Source organism: Euwallacea similis, chromosome 12 (assembly GCF_039881205.1).
Source record: "Euwallacea similis isolate ESF13 chromosome 12, ESF131.1, whole genome shotgun sequence".
Classification (NCBI taxonomy): domain Eukaryota; kingdom Metazoa; phylum Arthropoda; class Insecta; order Coleoptera; family Curculionidae; genus Euwallacea; species Euwallacea similis.
In genome coordinates this window covers 4,805,667-4,827,563 of record NC_089620.1, presented here as the reverse complement: position 1 = coordinate 4,827,563, position 21,897 = coordinate 4,805,667, and the positions used below count along the sequence as shown (strand labels likewise).

Genomic DNA, 21,897 nt, shown 5'->3' with positions numbered 1-21,897 from the left:
TTAGAGTTTAGCATAGCAGAATTACGTAATAATTCATCAGCTAATACAGAGTCTAAAATTCCATTAATTTTTATCGTAATGTGTCTGCTTCCAGCAGAATCCAATACTTTTCTCCAGCCAAAAGAAGAAATATCTTTTACCTCTTCTCTGTTATTACGCAAAGTAAACCTTAGGTTTCGTATATTATTTAACACAATAAAATTATTGTCATGATCTTTAATTTTTAGCTGTAATTTGCTCATTATCACCTCCTTTTATTAAAATATCAAAATTAATTGTTGAATGTAAAATTTCATCGTGCTGATCCATAGCACAATTACTTTCTAAAATGGCCTCATTATTAAAACCTTCAATGCTCTTAAGTATCAAGTTAACATGCTTTGTAATGGCAAACATACTGTCTATATGATAAGTATATATGTCGCATGAAAATCTTGCCTTTGTAGCAAAATTGGACAGCATGTGCAGATTATTATAATTCACTACATGCAATCTCAGGTAAGGAATGGTGACCTGTTTAGGTAAGTAGTCATAAATGTTAGTAACATATTTCCTTAAATCAGAGTTTGCTTTTAGTGCTGCATAAACGCTACTGTACAACTCGTTTATAGCTTGAATTTTTTTCATAATTAACCCTCACAGACGCGGCTATTGCAATTTGCAAGCAATTTGCGTGGCAGATGGTGTCATTCCAGTGCTTGACACTGGAATCCAGCTTTTATGTTATATAGTGCACAATCAATTTTTCTGGATCCAAGTAGTCAAGGCACTGCCCTTCTGGTGGATAATGTTTATACAGAGCTACTTGGATGATAAGAAAGAGCTACAAAACAACCTTTGGTTCGCGAAACGGAGAATATACCTTCTTCACTTCAGACAAATGGCTACTTACCTCCGATTCACGATTTTTGTAAAGAGCAGAAACATGCCGCATAATACCTAGTTTTATCTGCTCAGGAACATTGTCATAACCAGCTTCGTATACAACATCAACTCTTATTGCATTCAAACAATTGAAAAACTCAACGTAGCCCCCTACATCACTAAAATAATACTTAAGTGTTCTCTTCTCTTGATTTTTAGACATCATTGCAGTAGCCAATACTATCTTACTCACAGGGCCATAGCTTAAATAGATCCTACGAGGTACATAATCTTCATATGAAACTTGCCATGTTTGTTTCACCAGTGACTTTTCCATATGCCATTCAGCGTAATCAGTTGCCATAAAAATTAGATCTGAAATCAACTTATCATCCTGGTCGTTCTCAATGCGTAAAAAAGATTTAACCTCTTCTAAAGTAACTGGAAAAGATTCAGGCTTAGATTTACGTTGCACAGATATTCTTGGTGAAGTAGATCTTATTGACATAATAACCCTCCTTTTTGATATAGCTAGAATAAGTAAGGTTTACCTCGTGACAACGTGGGGCAAATCTTACTTACTTTAGCTATGCAGCTTGCATGCAACATTAAGTTAAATTGGCGCAGCAACAACTCTGAGTGCTTTATCGTATGAATATATTAAGAAGAGAACGTATTAAAGCTGTTTCTCCTTTTTTGTTGATAAAATTTGAACTTATAGCATATTCAACTAGGCTAGATTTTAGTAGATTGACATTTTGAGAATGAATATTATTGAAGATGGAGTTTAACTCTTTAGCAAGCAGACTGCGAAATTTTTGCACACTGTCATATGCGATATTTTCAAGTTCATGTGCAAATTTATCTTGAGCTATAGTTGTTATATCTTCAATTTCCTTATCAAACTCCTCTAGCTTTTTTTCGTTATTTTTAAAATTTTTCGTAAAAGTTTTCATATCAATTAAACTCAACTACTATCATAATTATAATGACAATGAAAAACTACCAAAGTAAAAAATTCGCACTACCGTGTAACTCAGTTATCTAAGTGGAGAAAGTCACCTCTCCCCACTCGACTTCAAAACCGGACTAGTGACTTTCACCACATCCGGCTTCTCTCTAACTTGGTGTTTGTCATACATACTTCTCCATGTAATTAACATTTCAAAGCTTGGTAAATTTGTTTTTATAGCTTAAATACAGCATTCTCTATATTACTAGAGAAGTCGTATTCATTCATACCTAACACTTAATGTTGGCTCATAACATATTAACCACTACTCACAACTTTACCTTCCAAATTACAGTGTCCACGTCAGCATATCCTAAACATTACTTTAGGCCTTGGCTTCTTAGACAATCCCTCATTATAGGTGCATACGGGTGGCTCCCTGCTTAAAGAATAAGAGCATCTATAATGTTACTCCGTTCCATGAAATTGTTTCATGTTAGACTTAGGTTCCAACTTTTTGCCGGGAGATGGGAAACATCTTAATCAGACCAGTCAAGTTCTAATTATCCACTTTCTCCGTACCTTTTGGTCTATGCGTTAACCAACCTTATTTCGCATATCGTTCGTTACGACAATTCAGGCATTGGTTCCTCTCGTAACCATATCTAACTCTGTTTGCAGGGATTCACTATAAGGTTTAGTGTTACCTGCTTTTATCTCATGCTTGCATCCTAGAGGTTGCCACTCTCTAAAATGTGAGACATACATTACCCACGATGTCTAGGGAAGATGGAATTTTACCATCACAAAATCACGACTTTTGGGTCGCACTAACTGTACGAACATTGCAATTTGCGTGGCAGATTCCAGTGCTTGACACACAGCTGTACAAACATTCATTTTTGAAGGTAAATTGCACAGCAAATGATGTCATTCAAGTAGCTGACACTGGTTCCTTTATGACGGCAGTGCCCAGAGGTGTCATCCCAGTCTGGGATCCAGAAAACTTAACTTTAAATAAGTGGCTGCATAATAAAGACTAGATTCCAGTGTCAAGCACTGGAATGACATCATCCTTTTTTTGGGATTCCAGTGCAGCTACTTGCATTTGCCACCTGCAAACTGCAATGTTCGTACAGATGTAGGTGCTAAGTTTTACAAACACCACGTTGTGCTGAACCTATATCCACTTCTTTCAATTCAGTGGTAGGTTTTGGTTCAGCGATGGGTTTTGATATTGTGTATGTAACGCCACCAGCTATCAGTACAGATACCACAGAAGCTGCAACTATTAATAGAGCAGACAATCCGGAAGCAATACTAAGAGCAGCACCTACTGCTAACATAGCTGCAAGGCTCGCATAGGCAACTTTTGGGGAAAATTGTCTTTTTCCTACTTTTTCTAGTGACACTTCATTTGTTTTAGTTTTGCCTAGTTCACCCTCAAATGGTGTGTTTTCATTCTCCAGACTTTTTATTTTTTGTTTTAGTGATTCATTCTCTTCATTGAGTTTCTCCAGTACTTCCAATTTAGTCTCATGTTCAGTGACACAATTTCTCAATTCTGTTAGTTCCTTTTGCGCTTTTTCTAATGGTACTTCGTTTTTTTTAGTTTTTGTTTTTTCTAATTCACCCTTAAGTGTTGTGTTTTCATTTTTTAGATTTTTTATTTCTTGTCTTAGTGATTCATTTTCTTCATTGAGTTTCTCCAGTGTGTCCAGCCTAGCTCCATGTCCAGTGATATAACTTTTCAATTCTGTTAGTTCCTTTTGCGCTTTTTCTAATGGTACTTCGTCTGTTTTAGTTTTTGTTTTTTCTAATTCACTATTAAGCGTTGCTTTTTCACTTTCTAGATCTTGTATTTGTTGTTTTAGTGATTCATTTTCTTTCTGTTCATTCTTTAATTGAGCACGTAATTCTTTTGACTTAACTTTACGTTTTTTAACCCTTTCTGTTTCTTCTGGAGTTTCCGTTGCATTGTATGTTTCGGAATGGGAAGAAGTACTAGGTACGGCCTCAGATAGCTGACCACACATACTATTTAGTCTATCTATTAGGCCTTCATCCTTTATCAATGAGCGATCTGCTCCATATTTTATCAAAAGTTTTGCTAATTCTTTATTGTCATTTGTAACAGCAAAGTATAAAGGGATATGTTCATCTTGATCTTGTGCATTAACATTTGCTCCATTATCTATTAGATACTTTGCAATCTCTACATAACCATGCACAGCAGCATAATGTAAAGGGGTATGTTTATCTCTATTTCGTGCATCAACATCTGCTCCATGTTTTATCAAAAGTTTTGCTAATTCTTTATTGTTATCTGCAACAGCCCAATGTAAAGGGGTCACGCCATCTTTATCTTGTGCATCAATGTCTTCTCCATTTTCTAATATAGATTGGCCTAAAGCTTCAGATCCATCTCCATCAAAACATATTCCACTGTCGTCACTACTACTTTTATTTAAAAAGGTCTGTTCACCATTATGTATAGTATACTGCTCTAGATGTTGATCGTGCAAGTAATCTTGTTCTATGCGCTTCTGATTATTGGCAAGTCGTTGCTCTGCCTCTCGCAACTTTTGCAACATAGCATCTCTTTCTCTTATAGCCTGTTCTCTTTCTAATGTATCATCTACTTTGTTTATATTGTTTTCATTAGTGATTGAGTTTGAAGAAGTCTGTTCATCCTCATCTTGTACATAGATTTCTCTGCTGTTTGGTGTAGTTCCGTTGTTCTCTTTCTGATCTCTTGCATTCCATGCTTGCACTGCAGCAGTTATTCTATTTCCGCCCACAGCTGAATTTCCTGGAGTTTTATTATTAGACTGCAGTAAAGTGCCTTGTCTATAAGGTTGTCTTCTCGCAGCTCTTGCCTCAGCATAGCGTTGTTCTCCTTCCTCTAACGTTTTTATTATAGCCTTTTTACCTTCTACATTGCCAACAACATCCCTTGGAGTTTGGCCTTGACTATCTTTTAGTGAAGGATTTGCGTTATTGTTCAATAAAAGCTGAGCTATCTCTTGATGACCATGCAAAGCAGCAATGTGCAAAGCAGTTAATTGAGACTTAGCTCCATCAAGTTCATATATTGGTTCATTAACTTTTGCTTCCTTTGCTAGTAGGAGTTTTACTATTGGTACACTGTTACATTCCACAGCAAGATGTACCAACATATAATTTACAATTTTGTCTGAATCTAATATACTGAATATCTTATCTATCTTCAAATTGTTACAAGTGCTATATACTTTTGAGTCTGCATCTTTTAGCTTACTCCCTATTCTTTCAAGTAAATTATTCTCATTTAAACCTTCACTTTTGCTTACCTCATTTATTATTTCAAAAAACTTTTCCTTTTTTATTGCCATAACCTTTCCTCTCAATTTATTTATTATTGCTGAACAGTCTCACAAAAAAGTTAAGTTTGTCGAAATTCCATGTTTGATCTAAAAATTAGTCACAAACATTTTCTTCCAATTCGTTGCCATTCAAGTAGCCTCCCTCTCCTGTTATCCAAGTAGCCCCTTTCTTGTCATTCCAGTGCTCCTTTTTTTGTCATCCGAGTAGCTGACACTGGTTTACTTTATGATGATATCATGAAAGTAGCTGACTACTTGGATCCAGAAAAAAAGGATGATGTCATGCAAGTAGCTTTCCATCCAAAAGGGTGTCATCCCAGTGCCCAGACACTGGGATCCAGGAAAAAGAATGGTGTCATGAAAGTAGCTGACACTGGTTCCTTTATGACGGTGTCAGCCGAGTAGCCCCTTCGGTGTCATCCGAGTAGCTGACACTGGGATCCAGAAGACTTAATTTCAACCAAGTGACTGCATAATAAAGGCTAGATCCCAGTGTCAAGCACTGGGATGACAAAAAAAGGAGCACTGGGATGACATCACAGGGGCACTGACCTCTCTTGGGCTCTTTTAGCCACAAACATTAAGAAATTTACCAAATAAAAAAAAGGCAAAAGAAGCCCCGTGGTGGTTAGCTATTCACTATGTACTAAAATATCGGCGTTTTTTTTATTCTAAAACGCTTGATTAAGAGCGATTTAGCTGCTTTTAACTTGCAACTAACCTACACCGCAAGTGTTTAAGAAATTTACTAAGCAGGAAAAAAGGCAAAGAAACCCCGTAGTAGCTAGCATTCAAATTCTCCCTTGTCAATTTGACGTTTTTTGCTGTCTTAAACGCTTTGTAAGCGCGTTTCGGCTTATATAGGTAAAAACCCAGAAATTTTTAAAGACATGCGATGCACGTAGTGCGAAAAATTAAACATGAGACGCCAAATACCCTAAGTTTTTTGTCATTAACCTGCACAGATTGCGGAGATAAATAAATAGCTTCAGTTTCATGATAAGGGGGCTGGCGGAGTTTGTCAAGGAAGTTTTTTCGTTTCTGTGGGCTACCTGGGTTAATATTATATAGAAAGTCTGCTGCCAATAAAGGTCGAGTAGACCAGTGGAACTTCCCCCCCAGCCCCTCACAGAACTGTGCATGAACCTCTCGATTCACACAGCTCCCATTATTCAGTACTTTGATTACCATACCAACCTCCAGTGGTAAAAAGTATTCGGATTTTCTGTTCTCATTTTTCCTAGAAGTTTCCTTGCTAGTCTTTTTCCAATCAGATATTTCTTACTTACCCACTTTTCTAGATGCCGCTCTACATTATTAAGAAGTTTATACATCTCCGTTTGGTAAAACCTGCCATAATACTGACACCAGCCTCTGACTATTGGATTTACTTCCTTTGATATTTCCTCCAACTTCTTTCCTGTAAATCTATGTATTTTCCATGACCTTATGGTTTGAGTGATCTTTTTCTTGGCCTTATTGCTAATTGCAGGTAGAAATCCAACAAAATATTCTCCTATTTTGCTCTTTGCTCCTCTAGGTCTAAAGGTATATCCTAGAAAATCAAAGCTTTGTATAGGAAATGTATTCTTCCTGTTGCTATTCTTACAGTACACTATCCGTGTCTTTTCGGGATGCAACTTTAGCTTATACTCAGCCAATCTTTCTTCAATCTTTACTCTCATAAAGTCTGCCTGTCTCTTAGTTTTGCAGTGCACTATTGCATCATCAACATACCTTTCAAATGGTATTGTGGGGTAGTTTTGCCTCATCCACATATCAAACGCATGATGCATAAATATGTTAGAAATGATTGGGCTTACAGAACCTCCTTGCGGAACTCCCTTATTCCTCACTTCCCTAGTGCCATCTGCTTGTTGAATAGGGGCTTTCATCCACCTCTCAACATACAGTATGACCCATTTGCAGTTTGTATATTTCTTGATAGCTTGCAAAACTAATTCGTGATCCAGATTGTCGAAAAATCCAGATATATCAAGATCTATCGTCCAATCGTACCTCCAGCATCTCTTGCGTGCTGTATCTACCGCATCCAGTGCAGATTTATTCGGTCTATAACCATATGAATCCTCGTGGAATTTTGGCTCTACTAGCGGCTCAAGATACATAGAAGCTGCCGTTTGCCCTATCCTGTCGAATACTGAAGGAACACCTAAAATTCTTTGTCCTTCTCCCGTATCCTTCGGTATTGCTACAGCTTTTACTGGCTCTGGAAAATAACTTCCGGATGACATCCGATTCCATAGTTTGTACAGATTATCTTTTAGATTTTCCTCAAACTTTGTTATCGAAACCTCATCTACACCTGCAGCACCTTTATTTTTCGATACTTGTTTATAAGCTCTCCAAATAAGTTGTTTCGGTATATCAAAAGACTTTGTTTTATTCATTAACTCCTCCCTTTCGGTTGATAAATAATTAAAACTAAATAACTCAGCCCCTTCGCTCCATTTCCATTACAGAAACTTCTTCGCTACTACGAGCCGATCCGCCCCTGTTTTCCGCATCAGTACTCTCATCCTTAGAGTTTAGCTCCTCGAATTTCTCCCTTATCATCGAAACGACAGGTTCCCGCAGTTCCACACAATAGCCTAAAATAGATTCACGCCACCTCTATGCCGGACGCCACCTATCCAGTAAACAAGTTCCTGATAGGTTTATCCCAAGAGATTCAGGAGCCCATGGTTTTGACGTCGTCTTTGGAATTTCGACACTTCATCAGTGGTTCATTTTCATTCACCTCTCTATTTTACACATGATGCATAATTGCACCTTTTCCATAACGCTCACTACCATAGCTCTTTACCACAGCAGCTTATGGCTGTTTGAAGCCTATTCTTGCAAACCGACTTCAAGGGGCCCACCCTCATCTATTGTGCAGCTTTGCACTTAGTTTGCTCATTTTTTTTTTTAAGCATTCTTTGTGTCTCTACGGCACACCCTGAGCTACCCATTCTTTGAAATCCATTCAAAATAGGTTCCAAAAACCTGAACTGTATTATTTTAAATTGCATCAGTATTATTCTCAAAAAAAAATAACAGAATATCAATAGATTAAAAATCGCATCAGTATTATTTATTTTTGCTCCTGTCCTACATAACGGCATTAATAACTCTCATCCTTAAAAGCATCAATTTGTTTTTAAGGAAAGTTATGAAATTACAAAACTACCATATAGTTATTAAAAATGTAAAATATCAAGCTTATAGACTGAAACTTGCTAAGTGCTTTATTAATGAAGCTCACGAAGATCTTGAGCAAGAACTCTTCTGTGAAATTTGGCCATGCCTTGATCAGTATGATGAAGATAAAAGTAGCTTTAACACCTTTGTAGCAAGATTAACTGAAAATAAAGCTATTAACCTGTTAAAGAAACAGCGATGTGCAAAACGTGACATCAATAACTATATTAGCACTGATGTAACAGAGCTACTTGAGAGTGAAATAACAAAACGCATTGATGTAGACTATATGATCTCGGTTTTACCAAAGGAATGGCAAAATATATGTGAGCAACTTAAATTTTTCAACTTACATGAAGTTGCCAAAATGAACAACGTTTCAAGAACCACTTTAAACAATATTATCAAGAAGATACGTGCCAAACTTTCTTCTATTTACTACGCAGGCAAAAAGAAAAATTGAACAAAATTTTTGCCTTTCTTGTATATATATACATCGTAGCATGGATAAATAATGGTTCTTAAAATTTTGAATAATAATGAAAGATTGCAAACAATATCAACTGTAAAAATGGTCATCTTTGGTCCTTATGGTATTGGTAAAACAAGTCTCCTAAAGACCATAGATGAACCAACACTTTGTCTTGATTTTGAAGCAGGACTTCTAGCTGTACAAGACTGGAAAGGAGATTCAACTGAGATTCGCACTTGGAATGAGGCTAGAGATATTGCTTGTCTTATAGGGGGGCCTAATCCTGCACTGAAATCTGATCAAGCATACAGCCAAAGACACTATGAACATGTATCTAGTAAATACAAAGATTTTTCCTCTGAGTTTTCTAAGTACCGATGCATTTTTGTAGATAGCATAACCGTTGCTTCACGTTTATGTCTATTATGGGCAAAAATGCAACCTGAAGCTTTTTCTGAGAGATCAGGAAAACAGGATATGAGAGTTGCCTATGGGTTACTTGCTCAGGAAATGATGGCTTGGCTCAATCAATTTCAACACATCAGAGACAAAGACATCATTATAGTTGGCACTTTAGGTCAATATCTCGATGACTGCAATCGTCCAGTTTGGCTACCTCAATGCGAAGGAACTAAAACTGCTAGTGAAATTCCTGGGATAGTTGACGAAGTAATCAGTATGGTTGGAATCAAGAAAGATGATGGAACGGAGAAGCGCTCTTTTGTTTGCCACACTTTAAACCCTTGGGGATACCCAGCTAAAGACCGCAGTGGACGCCTGAGTATGGTTGAAGAACCGCATTTAGGCAAGCTGCTTACAAAGATTAAAAGCAAGTTTTAAAATTTAAACATGGAGAATGATATATGTTAGAAGACCTGTTAACTGACTTTAACACTGTAAAACCGCAAAGTAGATTAATACCAAAATGTACAATAGTAAAGGTAAAAATGACAATCAAGCCTGGAGGTTATGAAAATTGGTTTACTAAAAGCTATGCTACCGGCAGCATCTATTTAAACGCTGAATTTATTGTCACTGAAGGTCCATACGCAAAACGCAAGATTTTTCAAGTAATTGGTATTAAAAGTGGCAAAGCAAGCGTTGAAGGAGATACTTGGGGAGAATCTGGTCGTTCCATGCTTAGAAGTATTTTGGAGTCAGCACGAAATATTCATGCACATGACACTTCAGAGAAAGCAGTTATTGCTAGAAAAATCAACTCTATAGCTGATTTTAACGGGTTAGAGTTTACTGCAAAAGTTGGTATTGAAGCTGATAGTAGATACGGAGACAGGAACAGAATTACTGCAGTTGTTACTCCAGAACAAAACAATAGCATTGAATCTGATTGGGTCCCGTTTTGAAGTACGACGAGGAAAAGCTTTGGTCTGCTGTCGTTACTAGAGGTATTCAGGACGCAGTAGGAAAAAACCCAAAGCTAAGAGAAGAAGCAATTAATTGGCTGAATTCAAAATCTTTTGAAACTGTTTGTGAGCTAGCTAATCTCAACTTTACACGTATGAAAAATATGTATGGGAGTTTTATGTCTAAAAAGCAAGAAAAGATAAAAGCATTATTAATTGATAATATCAAAGAGTGTGTTTCTTACCTACTTCCAAATGGTGAGTTTTACCGAGATAAAACTTATATTGGAAACTTAAATGGAAATACAATTACAGTTAAAATAGTAGGTAAGGAAGCTGGTGATTGGCGTAATTTTACTGAAGGAACTGGTGGTGATATTATTGATCTTTGGATTTTAATTAAGGGTGATATATATTCTGCTAGAAAGTGGCTCAATAAAAAATCAAAGAGTGGAGAAAAAAAAGGGGGGAAAAGAGAAGAAAAAATATTTTCTGTAAAGCAGTACTTGAGTGATCAATCACCAATACCAGAAGACATAATAGCTCCACGAATTCTCACTCCAGGTGGTCTTTTAGTCATTGGTGGTACGCCAAAGGTTGGCAAAAGTTATTTTCTTCTCTCTTTGCTTGCACATCTTGCGGCCGGAGTGTCGTTTCTTAAGATGAAGTCAGCAAGGCCACTAAAAATAATCTATCTGCAAAATGAGATGGAGTACAATTATATCAGGGAACGCATACAACAAATCATAACTAATCAAAGGCTGCCAAATCTAGCAGAAGAAAACTTGATTGTTACTACAAAGATGAGATTAACTTTAAACGATGAAGGTATAGAGAGAATAAAAGAGATCATAGGAGAAAAATTTAAAACGATAGATCTTATCGTTTTGGATTCTCTTGACTATGAAAATATGTTTTCTGGCCTGCAAAGCAGAGTAGAAAAACTACGTTCTGTAATTAATCCTATGGCTGGAATCATTATTACACGTCACACCAGAAAAGTATCGACAGCTACACTCGCAAAAAGTCCTTTTCAAGCTTTAATTGGTGCTAATGCTTTAAGAAGCTTTTATACATCTGGTATGGTAATGTTTCAACCAAGTAAACGTGCAAATGTCTTGCAGGTAGTATATGAACTAAGAAACGGTAAATCAATACCAGCAAAATTCATTAGTAGAGTAAATGGACGTTGGCAGAATTCTAAAGTTGTAGCTACAGCTTAACCTGTCCGCAAAAACGTGAAAACTCAGCTTCTGCAAAACATCAGATCTTGTCTTTTTCATTTGTTACCAAGAGGAACATTTTGCGGTGATAAGTTTTATGTAGGTGATGTACAGGGTAACAAAGGCAAAAGTACTGTAATAGAATTAACAGGCGAAAGAGCTGGATTATGGAAAGATTTTGCAACAGGAGAAGGCGGTGACATTATTGATCTTTGGGCAACGGTACATGGGAAAAATGCCAAAATAGAATTTCCTGAAGTAATGGCTTCAATAAGTGAATGGCTTGGTCTTAAGAAACAAAACAATATCAGAAATCTAGAACAATATCTGACTTGTAGTTGGAATTACTACGATGAAAATAACCAATTGATTGTAATAGTCTATCGTTATGATCCTCCTTTAGAGAAAAAACAGTTTAAACCATTTGATGTTAAAAAACAAAGATTCAAAGAGCCAGAAATAAGGCCACTCTACAACATTCCAGGTATTTTAAAATCTGATAAGGTTGTTCTGGTTGAAGGAGAAAAATGCGCAGAAGCACTTATAGAGAAAGGAATAACTGCAACAACAGCAATGTTTGGAGCAAATGCGCCTATTGATAAAACAGATTGGACTCCGCTTAAGGGCAAGCATATTATTATTTGGCCAGACAACGATGAAGCAGGTAATAAATATATCAAAAACGCTGAAAAGAGACTTTTAGAACTTGGTGTTGCATCACTTGCTACGCTTAAGATTCCACCGAATAAACCAAAGAGTTGGGATGCTGCTGATTGTGTGTTAGAGGGAATAAATATTGAAGAATTTATCGAAAAAAACTCAAGAAAAATAATTATTAAACCACCACTTGATATTTTTAGCTGGAGCGTAGAGCGTTTTGTAGGCCCAGTACCAAAGCAAAGATTCTTGGTTGAAGGATTATTTCCTTTGGGTGTAACCTCCATTTTGGCTGCAATGGGAGATACAGGCAAAGGTATGCTTCTTCTTGACCTAGCCCTCAAGGTTGCAAGTAGCATAGACCAGGTGTGTGGATTTGGCCCACCTGTTACTGAACATGGGTCTGTGGTGGTATTTTCCGCAGAGGATGATACAAATGAAATACATCGTCGCTTAGAACGACTTGATCCAAAATGCGAGAGATTAAAATATAAAGATAGGCTATTTATTGTACCATTGCCAAATATAGGAGGATCATTTACCATACTTAAGAATGTTCGCGGTAAAGTTGTAGAAATATCTCCAGAATTTGAGTCTGTAGTGAAACAGCTGAGCAAGGTAAAAGATTTGAAGCTCATTATATTTGATCCTCTTGCTTCTTTCATTCATGCAGATTTAAATGCTGATCCAGCAGTAGGAGATTACCTCATGTGTTTATTGTCTGATTTAGCATGTAGCACTGGAGCTTCAATAATTACTGCACATCATATGAGAAAGCTGAAGGGAGAAAAGCCTATATCAACAGTAGAGCAAGCACGAGATGCTATTCGAGGCACTTCTGCTCTCGTAAATGGAGTCAGGTGTTCTTTTGCTTTTTGGCCTGTTGAAGATATGACTAAACCAATGATTTTTAGGTCAATTGGAAAAATCCCAAGACAAAATGCACTATTTTATGGAGCTGTTGTTAAGGCAAATGGCCTGGCTGATCGTACTGTACGTACTTATCTGAGAAATGAAGAAACAGGGCTATTAGAAGACATCACTGAACAATTAAAAGCTCAAAATACTAGTGATAAGGATCTTAAAATATATCTTATTGATTCAATTGCGCGAGCTGCTATTTCAGGACATCCATTTACTCACACAGGAAGTGCAGGAATACATAAACAACGACATAGATTGCCTGAAGTTTTTCATAGTATGGGAAGGGATAGACTAGAGCGTATAGTTCAAGAGCTTTTACAGGCAAAGCAAATAGTTAAAGGAATGGCTAATGGTTCAAAAGAAGATAAATGGCTTGATGTAAAAACAGGACCATTTGCACGTGGAGTTGGAAAATTTACTCATGGAGCTGAAAATTTTTAAAATCAGGAAATTCTACTTTTTTATAGTCAAAGTAAAAGGGTTAATACGATAACCATGTGATGATCTTTGCCAACCAAGGGTTTGTATTACATCATCACGTTCAATACTTAATCCTAATTTCTCAGCAAGTGTAGATTTGATTGTTCTTTGCATTTTATTTAATGGCTTTCTGATCTGTTGTTCTAAATCTGCTTCTAAACTAAGTCCCAAGAGTTTTTCTAACTGGTTAATATTGAGAAGTTTATGTTTTTCAGGTGGTAATTCTTTCTCACAGTCATGTAAAAATTGCTTGAACAATATTCGAAAAATATTAAGGCATGATGCAGCTTTTTTATTTATAACTTCAATACTATTAACATATACCATACCTTTAACTACTTGTAACTCCAAAAGCTTTGTTGGTATAATTGGTTCAACACGTTTAAGCGAAATATATGAAGCTGGTAAAACTTGCAAAGAAGTATTTTCTACTACCTCTGGTACTCCTTTTTTAGCTGCCTCTTGGAATATCTCAGTTACAGTCTTAAGCTGACAAAACAGTTTCACCATTGGCACTACATATAGATTCAGTAATAGATTTGGTATATCTTTTTTTAGAGTGATGAGAACTGTAGGGTGGACTCTAAGTTTATCTATAGTTAAAAATATCGCATCAGTACAAAAATCAAGGATTATTAGGTTTACAATACGACCTTGATTACAAATATAATAAACTCCTTTTTCCACTTTTTCCCACATAAGTCTTGAATCATTCAACTTAGTTTCAAACCAGTCTATGATTCTCTCTGTATTTAAGTATATAGATAAGAGATGAAATCTCTGTTTTTTATAAGTATTAGGCAAAATATGACGAGAGCAGTTTTCACAAATAGCGTCATCACATGCTTCATCAAAGTCTAAATCGATGAAAATCTCATTGCTACAACTTGGATCAACCACATTTGGCCAATCAAGATGATCTTCTTCACGAGAACAAACAATATAGTACCTTTCTTGCATTTTTATCAATCCAAGATCAAATAAGTGTCTTGCTGCTTTAATGTGATTTTGACTTGGATTAACCCAAGAACTATTTGAACTTAAAAGATCAGCAATTTGCTCGTGAAAGGATTTTAAGGCCATAGGATTGTTCCATATGTTTCTTTAGCTCCTCTCTTTCTTTTTTATTGAGCGGATGCTCTGAATAATAAATTTCCCCACTTGATCTGAAAGAAAATGTTACCTTTTTATTTTGAAACATTACTTTAGCTGATTGAATAGATTGTAGTATGTTGCCAATAGATGGCTTTAAAATATGTAACTCTGGTGCAATAGGATCATACGGCTTTACACTTAAAGTAAGATATGTATTACTACTTTTAAAATAATCTGACTTAAAATTTAACTCAAATATACAAATGTCAGGATCAGAACCATCTATACATGCTTGAAGAAATTTATGCACTTGTAGTGGAAAGTTCTTATCTTGTATATTTACAAAAGTACATTCACAGTTAAAATACCCACTTATAATGCTATTTGCTATTTCCACGGCTTTATTAGTATTTTTAGCACAGAGATTAACCTGAGTGCCATCAAGCGAAAAATCTAGAATCATCCACTCAGGTTTATGACCATGAACAACTTTATTTGAATTAAGCAGTAAATCCATGTCACTTCCTCGACGTACAAACATATATATTCGATCTTGATGATGGAAAAAACCCTGCAATTGGTTTTCAAACTTAAGTATCTGCTCTACAGCTTTTTGTGACATAAATGCCTTGAATGAAGTATTTATTTGTCTTGGTGATTTCTGCAAAGCAAATGATACGAAGCCTTTCTTTTGCACTTTATCAAAGTGATAGACAGATTTTAGAAGTTCACAATTTATGTGAAATAGTAAAAACAATAAGGATCTTTTATCATACTTAGTATTATTTTTTATCAGGTACGATCTCATTAACTCTTGAGTGAGGGCAAATCTTGCTACTTCACTGACTGTAGCCTCAAGTTTTGTACGATCAAAGTGGCTAATGAGATAATAGTTAAAAAGAGAGTCAGAGTAACCGGTAAGTATCTTACGTTTTTGTTGAGTAGATCTATCATCGTAGTCTCCATCTTGAAAAAGCTGCCCATTTAAATGACTTTTAAAGCAATGCTGAAAAATGATGCTCAGTTGTTTACCAGAAAGAGAATCTAACCAAGACTGACGTATCTTTGAATCTTGAAAGCGATCTAGTAAAAGGTTAACAGGAACTTCTAAATCACTCTCCCAAAATTTGTAACTTGGATGAATATTCATAACAGATTAAATAAGCCATATTATACATAATATGACAATTCAAGCAAAGATTTTTTGGACATAATTTTTTCAAATCTTGTATATTTAATTAAGGAGAATTTGTGTGAACTAGATAGCTTTCTTAAATAAGGTGTGCATTGGTTTAGTTTAATAGAAGTCTCCTAACCTTATAAAAAAACTCACAGGAAGAAAAACATGCAAAAAGGGGAATTAACTATTAATTGCCGTTATGAGCCTCACAGATTGGCTGGTACATATTTGGCAAATGCTTATGAACAATTATTGAAATATAAAATAAAGGAGGTAGAAGAAAATGGTAACGGTAAGCTTGTATGCAAGAGTTTCATCAAGACAACAGGCACAGGAGAATACAATAGAGAGTCAAATTGTAGAGTTGGAGCGTCGCATTAGTAGTGATGGACATGAGTTATTAGATGAGCACAGGTTTGTCGATAATGGTTATAGTGGATCAAATTTAGAACGTCCTGGCTTAGAGAGTTTACGTGATAGAGTAGCAGAAGGTAAGATTGATAAGATATACATTCATTCACCTGATCGGCTATCACGTAAATCTGCATACCAAGCGCTCTTACTCGAAGAATTTAGAAAAGCAGGATCAGAGGTTATTTTCTTAAATCATAAATTTGAGGATAACCCAGAATCTAATATGTTTTTAGGAATTCAAGGATTAGTAGCAGAGTATGAACGTGCAAAAATTATGGAACGTAATCGCAGAGGAAAACTTCATGCAGCTAAAACTGGCCGTATAAGCGTAATGAGTAATGCACCTTATGGTTATCGCTACATAGCAAAACATGTAGGTGAAGGAAGTGCTCAGTTTGAAATTAATCAAGAAGAAGCGGATGTAGTGTGCAAAATATTTAATTGGGTTGGCCAAGAAAGAGTAAGCATCAATGAAGTTATACGTAGACTTAGCGAGATACCAGTAATAACACAAACAGGAAAAGAACGTTGGAAAAGAAGTACTATCTGGAAAATGTTAAGAAATCCTGCTTATATAGGACGAGCAGCTTATGGTAAAACTAAGGCATGCTCGAAGCCACAAGTAAGGAAATCAAAAAAAGGAACTTGTGGTAGACTCAAAAATGGTCATTTTAGTAATGATAAAGAGAACTGGATTTATGTTTCAGTGCCAAAAATAATCAGTGATAATTTATTTGATTCAGTGCAAGTACAGCTAACTGAAAATAGACAAAGAGCAAGAGTACGGGAAAGAAAAGAAACGTTTTTGTTGCGGAGTTTAACAGTATGTCAGCGCTGCCAATATACTTATTGTGGTGCATATAGTAGAAATCAACGTTATTCTTACTACCGTTGTTCTGGCTCCAGGTTTAATGGCAACAGAGTATGTGACAATAAATCAATACGTACTGATGTACTCGATACAGTTATATGGGAAGAAGTTAAGAGTATATTAAAAGAGCCAGATAGGATTGCAAATGAATATCAACGTAGATTGTCAGAGAACAAAAAACCTTTACATAATCAAACACGTGAAAAGCAAGAAAGTAAGCTAAGATTAAGTATCAAAAAATTTATTGATAGCTATGCCAAAGGGTTTATAAGCCAAGAAGAATTTGAGCCAAGAATTACAACAATGAAACAACATTTGAAAGAAATTGAAGAAGAGAAAGAAAGAACACTCGATCAAAAGAAGTTACAACAAGAATTGAGCCTTGTTACAGATAGCTTGAAAAACTTTTCCTCAAGTGTTGAGTCAAAGCTTGATCAAGTGGATTGGCAGACTAAGCAAAATATTATTAGAATGTTAATTCATCAAATTGAAATCAACCACAATCACTTATACATAGTATTTCGCATAAAAAGTCTTGCAAATTTCGATCAAAATGGGCATAATAAAATTATGCAATGTTGTACTAGTTGTACAAACACTGGGATCCAGTTTTCTTTACAAATTCACCAAAAGTGTTTCATTCTATAACATAAAACCCATACTCACCAAATCCAATGCATTACTTGCAATTAAGTTTCCTGGATCCCAGTGTCTGGGCACTGGGATAACAAAGGAGGACGTTATTCCAGTGCCAAGCACTGACCATTTCTTGTATCTTGTAAAAAGCATCTAGTGTTTTAAGCTTAAGCATTAGGTGGAGAAGGGAAGAACTCTGAGTCATAACTTAGATATAAAATCTGTTGACCAGATAAGAGTCCCCTTCTCAAAAGTATAGGCTGGACGGTATCGTAGAAAGACCTCAATGGTTCTAATTCTGTATTCACAAGGTAAGCCTTACTTTTCATTTTAAAATAGTAACGTATGGAGTTATATATGATCAACAACTTTCTTGGTATAGATGTTTCAAAAGAACGCTTTGACGTTTTTCTTTCGTTTATAAGTAAAAAAGGAAAACGTGAAACTAGAAAAAGGAAATTTAAAAACGATGATTCTGGATTTCAAGGCCTGGCAAACTTTCTACAAAAACATAACATAGAAGAGGTAAAAGCCTGTATGGAAGCTACTGGTTGCTATAGTGAAGCTTTGGCTGAATTTCTCCACAATGCCGGATATTTCGTTAGTGTTGTAAATCCTTATTGCATAAAATCTTATGCAAGGAGTAAGCTGAAACGACAAAAGAATGACCAGTCTGATGCAGAGATTATTGCAGATTATTGTCAAAGACAGGAACCTTCTCGTTGGACACCACCTTCTCCTGAAAAGAAAAAATTAAAACATCTTTATCGTTGCTCAGATGCATTAAAAGATGAGTTAACACTAGCAAATAATCATTTAGAAAAAAAAGAGAGACTGCCTGAAGAAGTTGTAAATGCTTGGGAAAGCCTTGCAATGAACATAGAACAATCAGTAGAAACAATAAAAAACTCCGTACGTGAACTATTAAACCAACACAAAGAGTTGCTAGAAGATTTTCAACTCCTATTAACTATTCCAGGAGTAGGAGAGGAATCAGCAATAGCTATTTTAGCTGAAATTTCTGGCATAAAAGTTTTTATAAATGCCAGGCAATTGGCAGCGTATGCTGGGACTATACCACAAAATATAACATCAGGCTCATCTGTACATGCCAAGCCCAGATTAAGTAAAACCGGTTCACGCATATTACGTAAGGCAACGTACTTTCCTGCTATAGTAGCTAAAAATCACAATCCTATCATTATGACTTCTTGTGAGAAGTTAAAAGAGAAAGGCAAGCATAATATGGCCATTGTGGGAGCTGCAATGCGTAAATTACTCCATATAGTTTTTGGTGTTTTAAGTTCAAGGAAGGCTTTTAATCCAGATCATATCAAGAACTATAGAGTTAGGAGCGTCGAACAAGAAAAAAATCTTGTTAAACCGGAAAGAAACTATTTCTTCACTTCCATAGCAATTTTTATATATAATTTATCAAGAAGTACTTCTGCAGTTATAACCGACTGATCAATGGTGCTTAAGTGCCCGTTTAGGAGCGTGGTTTTGGAGGAACGGTTAAACCACTGATGGAGTCTATTATGACTACCTCGATTAGAAGATTGTATAATCTAACCGTCCCAAGCTTAAGTGCTTCTCCATTATAAGTTATAGTAGGATAATTACCATGATAAAGGCAAAAAGTAAACTAGAAATAGTGAATCCTGATACAGCAGGAATTGATATCGGCTCAGCTGTACATTATGTATGTGTACCTGAAGGAAGAGATGAACAACGTGTCAAAAAATTTGGATGCTTTACAGTTGATCTTCATAACTTAGCAGGGTGGTTAAAGAAATGTAAAGTTAGAACAGTAGCTATGGAATCAACAGGAGTATATTGGATTCCTTTGTTTCAAATACTTGAGTCATATGGATTTGAGGTAAAATTGGTAAATGCACGATATATTAAGAACGTGCCTGGTAGAAAATCCGACGTTCAAGACTGTCAATGGTTACAACAATTACACAGCTATGGATTACTCCATGGGTCGTTTAGACCTGATGATCAAATGTGTGTGTTGCGTAATTACGTTAGGCAACGTAGCAACCTGATTGAAAGTGCATCCACACATATTCTACGTATGCAAAAAGCGTTAATTCAAATGAACGTTCAATTACACAAAGTCATAAGTGATATTACTGGAGTGACCGGTATGCAAATTATCAAAGCAATAATTGAAGGTGAAAGGAATCCTGAAAAATTATCAGAATTGAGAGATGTACGGATAAGAAATGATAGATCTACCATGGCAAAAGCGCTAAAAGGCGACTACAGAAAGGAACTCTTATTTGTGTTAAAGCAAGAATTTGAATTGTATAATATTTATCAGGAAAAAATAGCAGAATGCGACAAAAGCATCGAACAATATTACAAAACATTTGAAACAAAATCTGACGAGAATAAGCGATGCAGCAAAATAAAGAATAGGTTTTCAAAAAACAGACCAGACTTTCCTTTACACGAAGAACTGTATAGAGTAACCGGTATTGATTTTACTAAAGTTCCTGGGCTTGATGTGCTAACTATACAAACAATTATCTCAGAAGTTGGTTTGAACCACGATAAATGGCCATCAGAGAAGCACTTTACTTCTTGGTTGGGGCTAAGTCCTGCTAATAAAGTTACAGGGGAAAAAGTATTTGGGACGAGAACTCGCAAAGTTATTGCTCGTGCTGCAAATGCTTTTAGGATGGCTGCCCAGTGTGTGTCAAGAAGCAACGGTGGGATTGGTGCATATTGCAGAAGGTTAAAAAAACGACTAGGAGCACCGAAAGCGATTACCGCTACGGCTAGGAAATTGGCGTGCATTTTTTATAGTATGCTAAAGTATGGACAGGAATATGTAGAGAAGGGCATTGATTACTATGAAAAGTTATATAAGGAAAAAATAGTGAAGACTCTAAGCAAGAAAGCTAGTGAATTTGGTTATGTCTTGATTAAAAAAGAGCTACTAGCAGAAAGAGTTTCTTAGAAGGTTTACTGAAGCTTAAAAGGAAACGTCCAAAAATGCGAGTTCTAGATTAAAAGGTTAAAGTTTATGATACTACTGTACAGAATTTATCTATTGCTTTTTGATTACATTCAATCATCATTTGTGCTTCTTTTTTTAAACACTTGACATTTTCGTATGTTGTATTGTCCATCTCCGTTGATGCTACTTTTAGCTGCGATTGAATTCTGATATAGCTATTGTTAATAATCTGATCTAGCTGATAATTTACACAATCTAGTCCAGAGGCAAACATTACGTTTATCAATGGCTTAATCCAGGATATTTTGCCAAGTCTTTTCGATCTGAGGTATTTAATGGAATGAGACGATCTGCCAGTACCGATGGACAGAAGTACTACATCATCGTTAGGAAATAGCTTTCTGTTGCTTGCATAGCTACATGCTGCTGGATTATTGGCAAAAACTCCTCCATCTATTAATACCATTTCCTTTTGGTTGACTTTTAAATATTTAGGTGCAAAGTAAGTAGGTGCTGCAGTTGCTGCTCTTAATACATCCCTTAATTTAATAAAATTTCTATCCTCTTTCCAGCTTTTGAAGAAAAATGGGCAATTATTGTGAATATCGTAACTCGTAATCAACACATTACTTAAAGTGTTTTTAAGGATATCATCGCCAAAATATTTATGAAGTACATACTCAATATTTTTACTGGGGTATTGTGCACCGTTAATCCAAGAAAATATTGATCTTCTTAGAAATGAAGACTTAAAAATATAAGGTCCGTACTCCTGATAAAGATTAACCAAGTCATCAGCTGAATATTGTAGCTTTCCTTTGCTATCTTTTTTACATAATCCTGCTACAATAATACCACCAGTTGAAGTACCCACCAATAAATCAAAAATTTGAGAAATAGGTTTACCCGTTTTTTGCTCTATTCCGGATAATATCATTGCTGGAATAATTCCTCTTATTCCACCACCGTCAATTGAGAGAATATATTTTGTCATTTGTACTAAATTTTAGATGTTCTTGAGTATCTTTATTACCTGGTTACAATTGCTGCTTGTTTTATAAGAGACAGATTCGCTGAACGTATAACTGATGCACTGCCTCTCACATTGACTTTAACAGAGTTGCTTAGTAACTTTGTAAAACAATTCTCATAAAACTAAGAAGGCACAGTAAAAAATTAGTGTAACTGTGTATAAGTACGCCACACAAACTGAAAGTACTTATAC

The 21,897-nt window shown here is 35.8% G+C and overlaps 1 protein-coding gene across 1 annotated transcript; it reads right to left on the bottom strand.

Moving 5' to 3' along the window:
* Positions 1-20,736: 20,736 nt before the first annotated feature.
* LOC136412494 (uncharacterized) lies at positions 20,737-21,666 on the bottom strand. The gene has a single exon (XM_066395563.1). The coding sequence runs from the start codon at positions 21,664-21,666 to the stop codon at positions 20,737-20,739; it is 930 nt and encodes a 309-aa protein (XP_066251660.1).
* Positions 21,667-21,897: the final 231 nt, after the last annotated feature.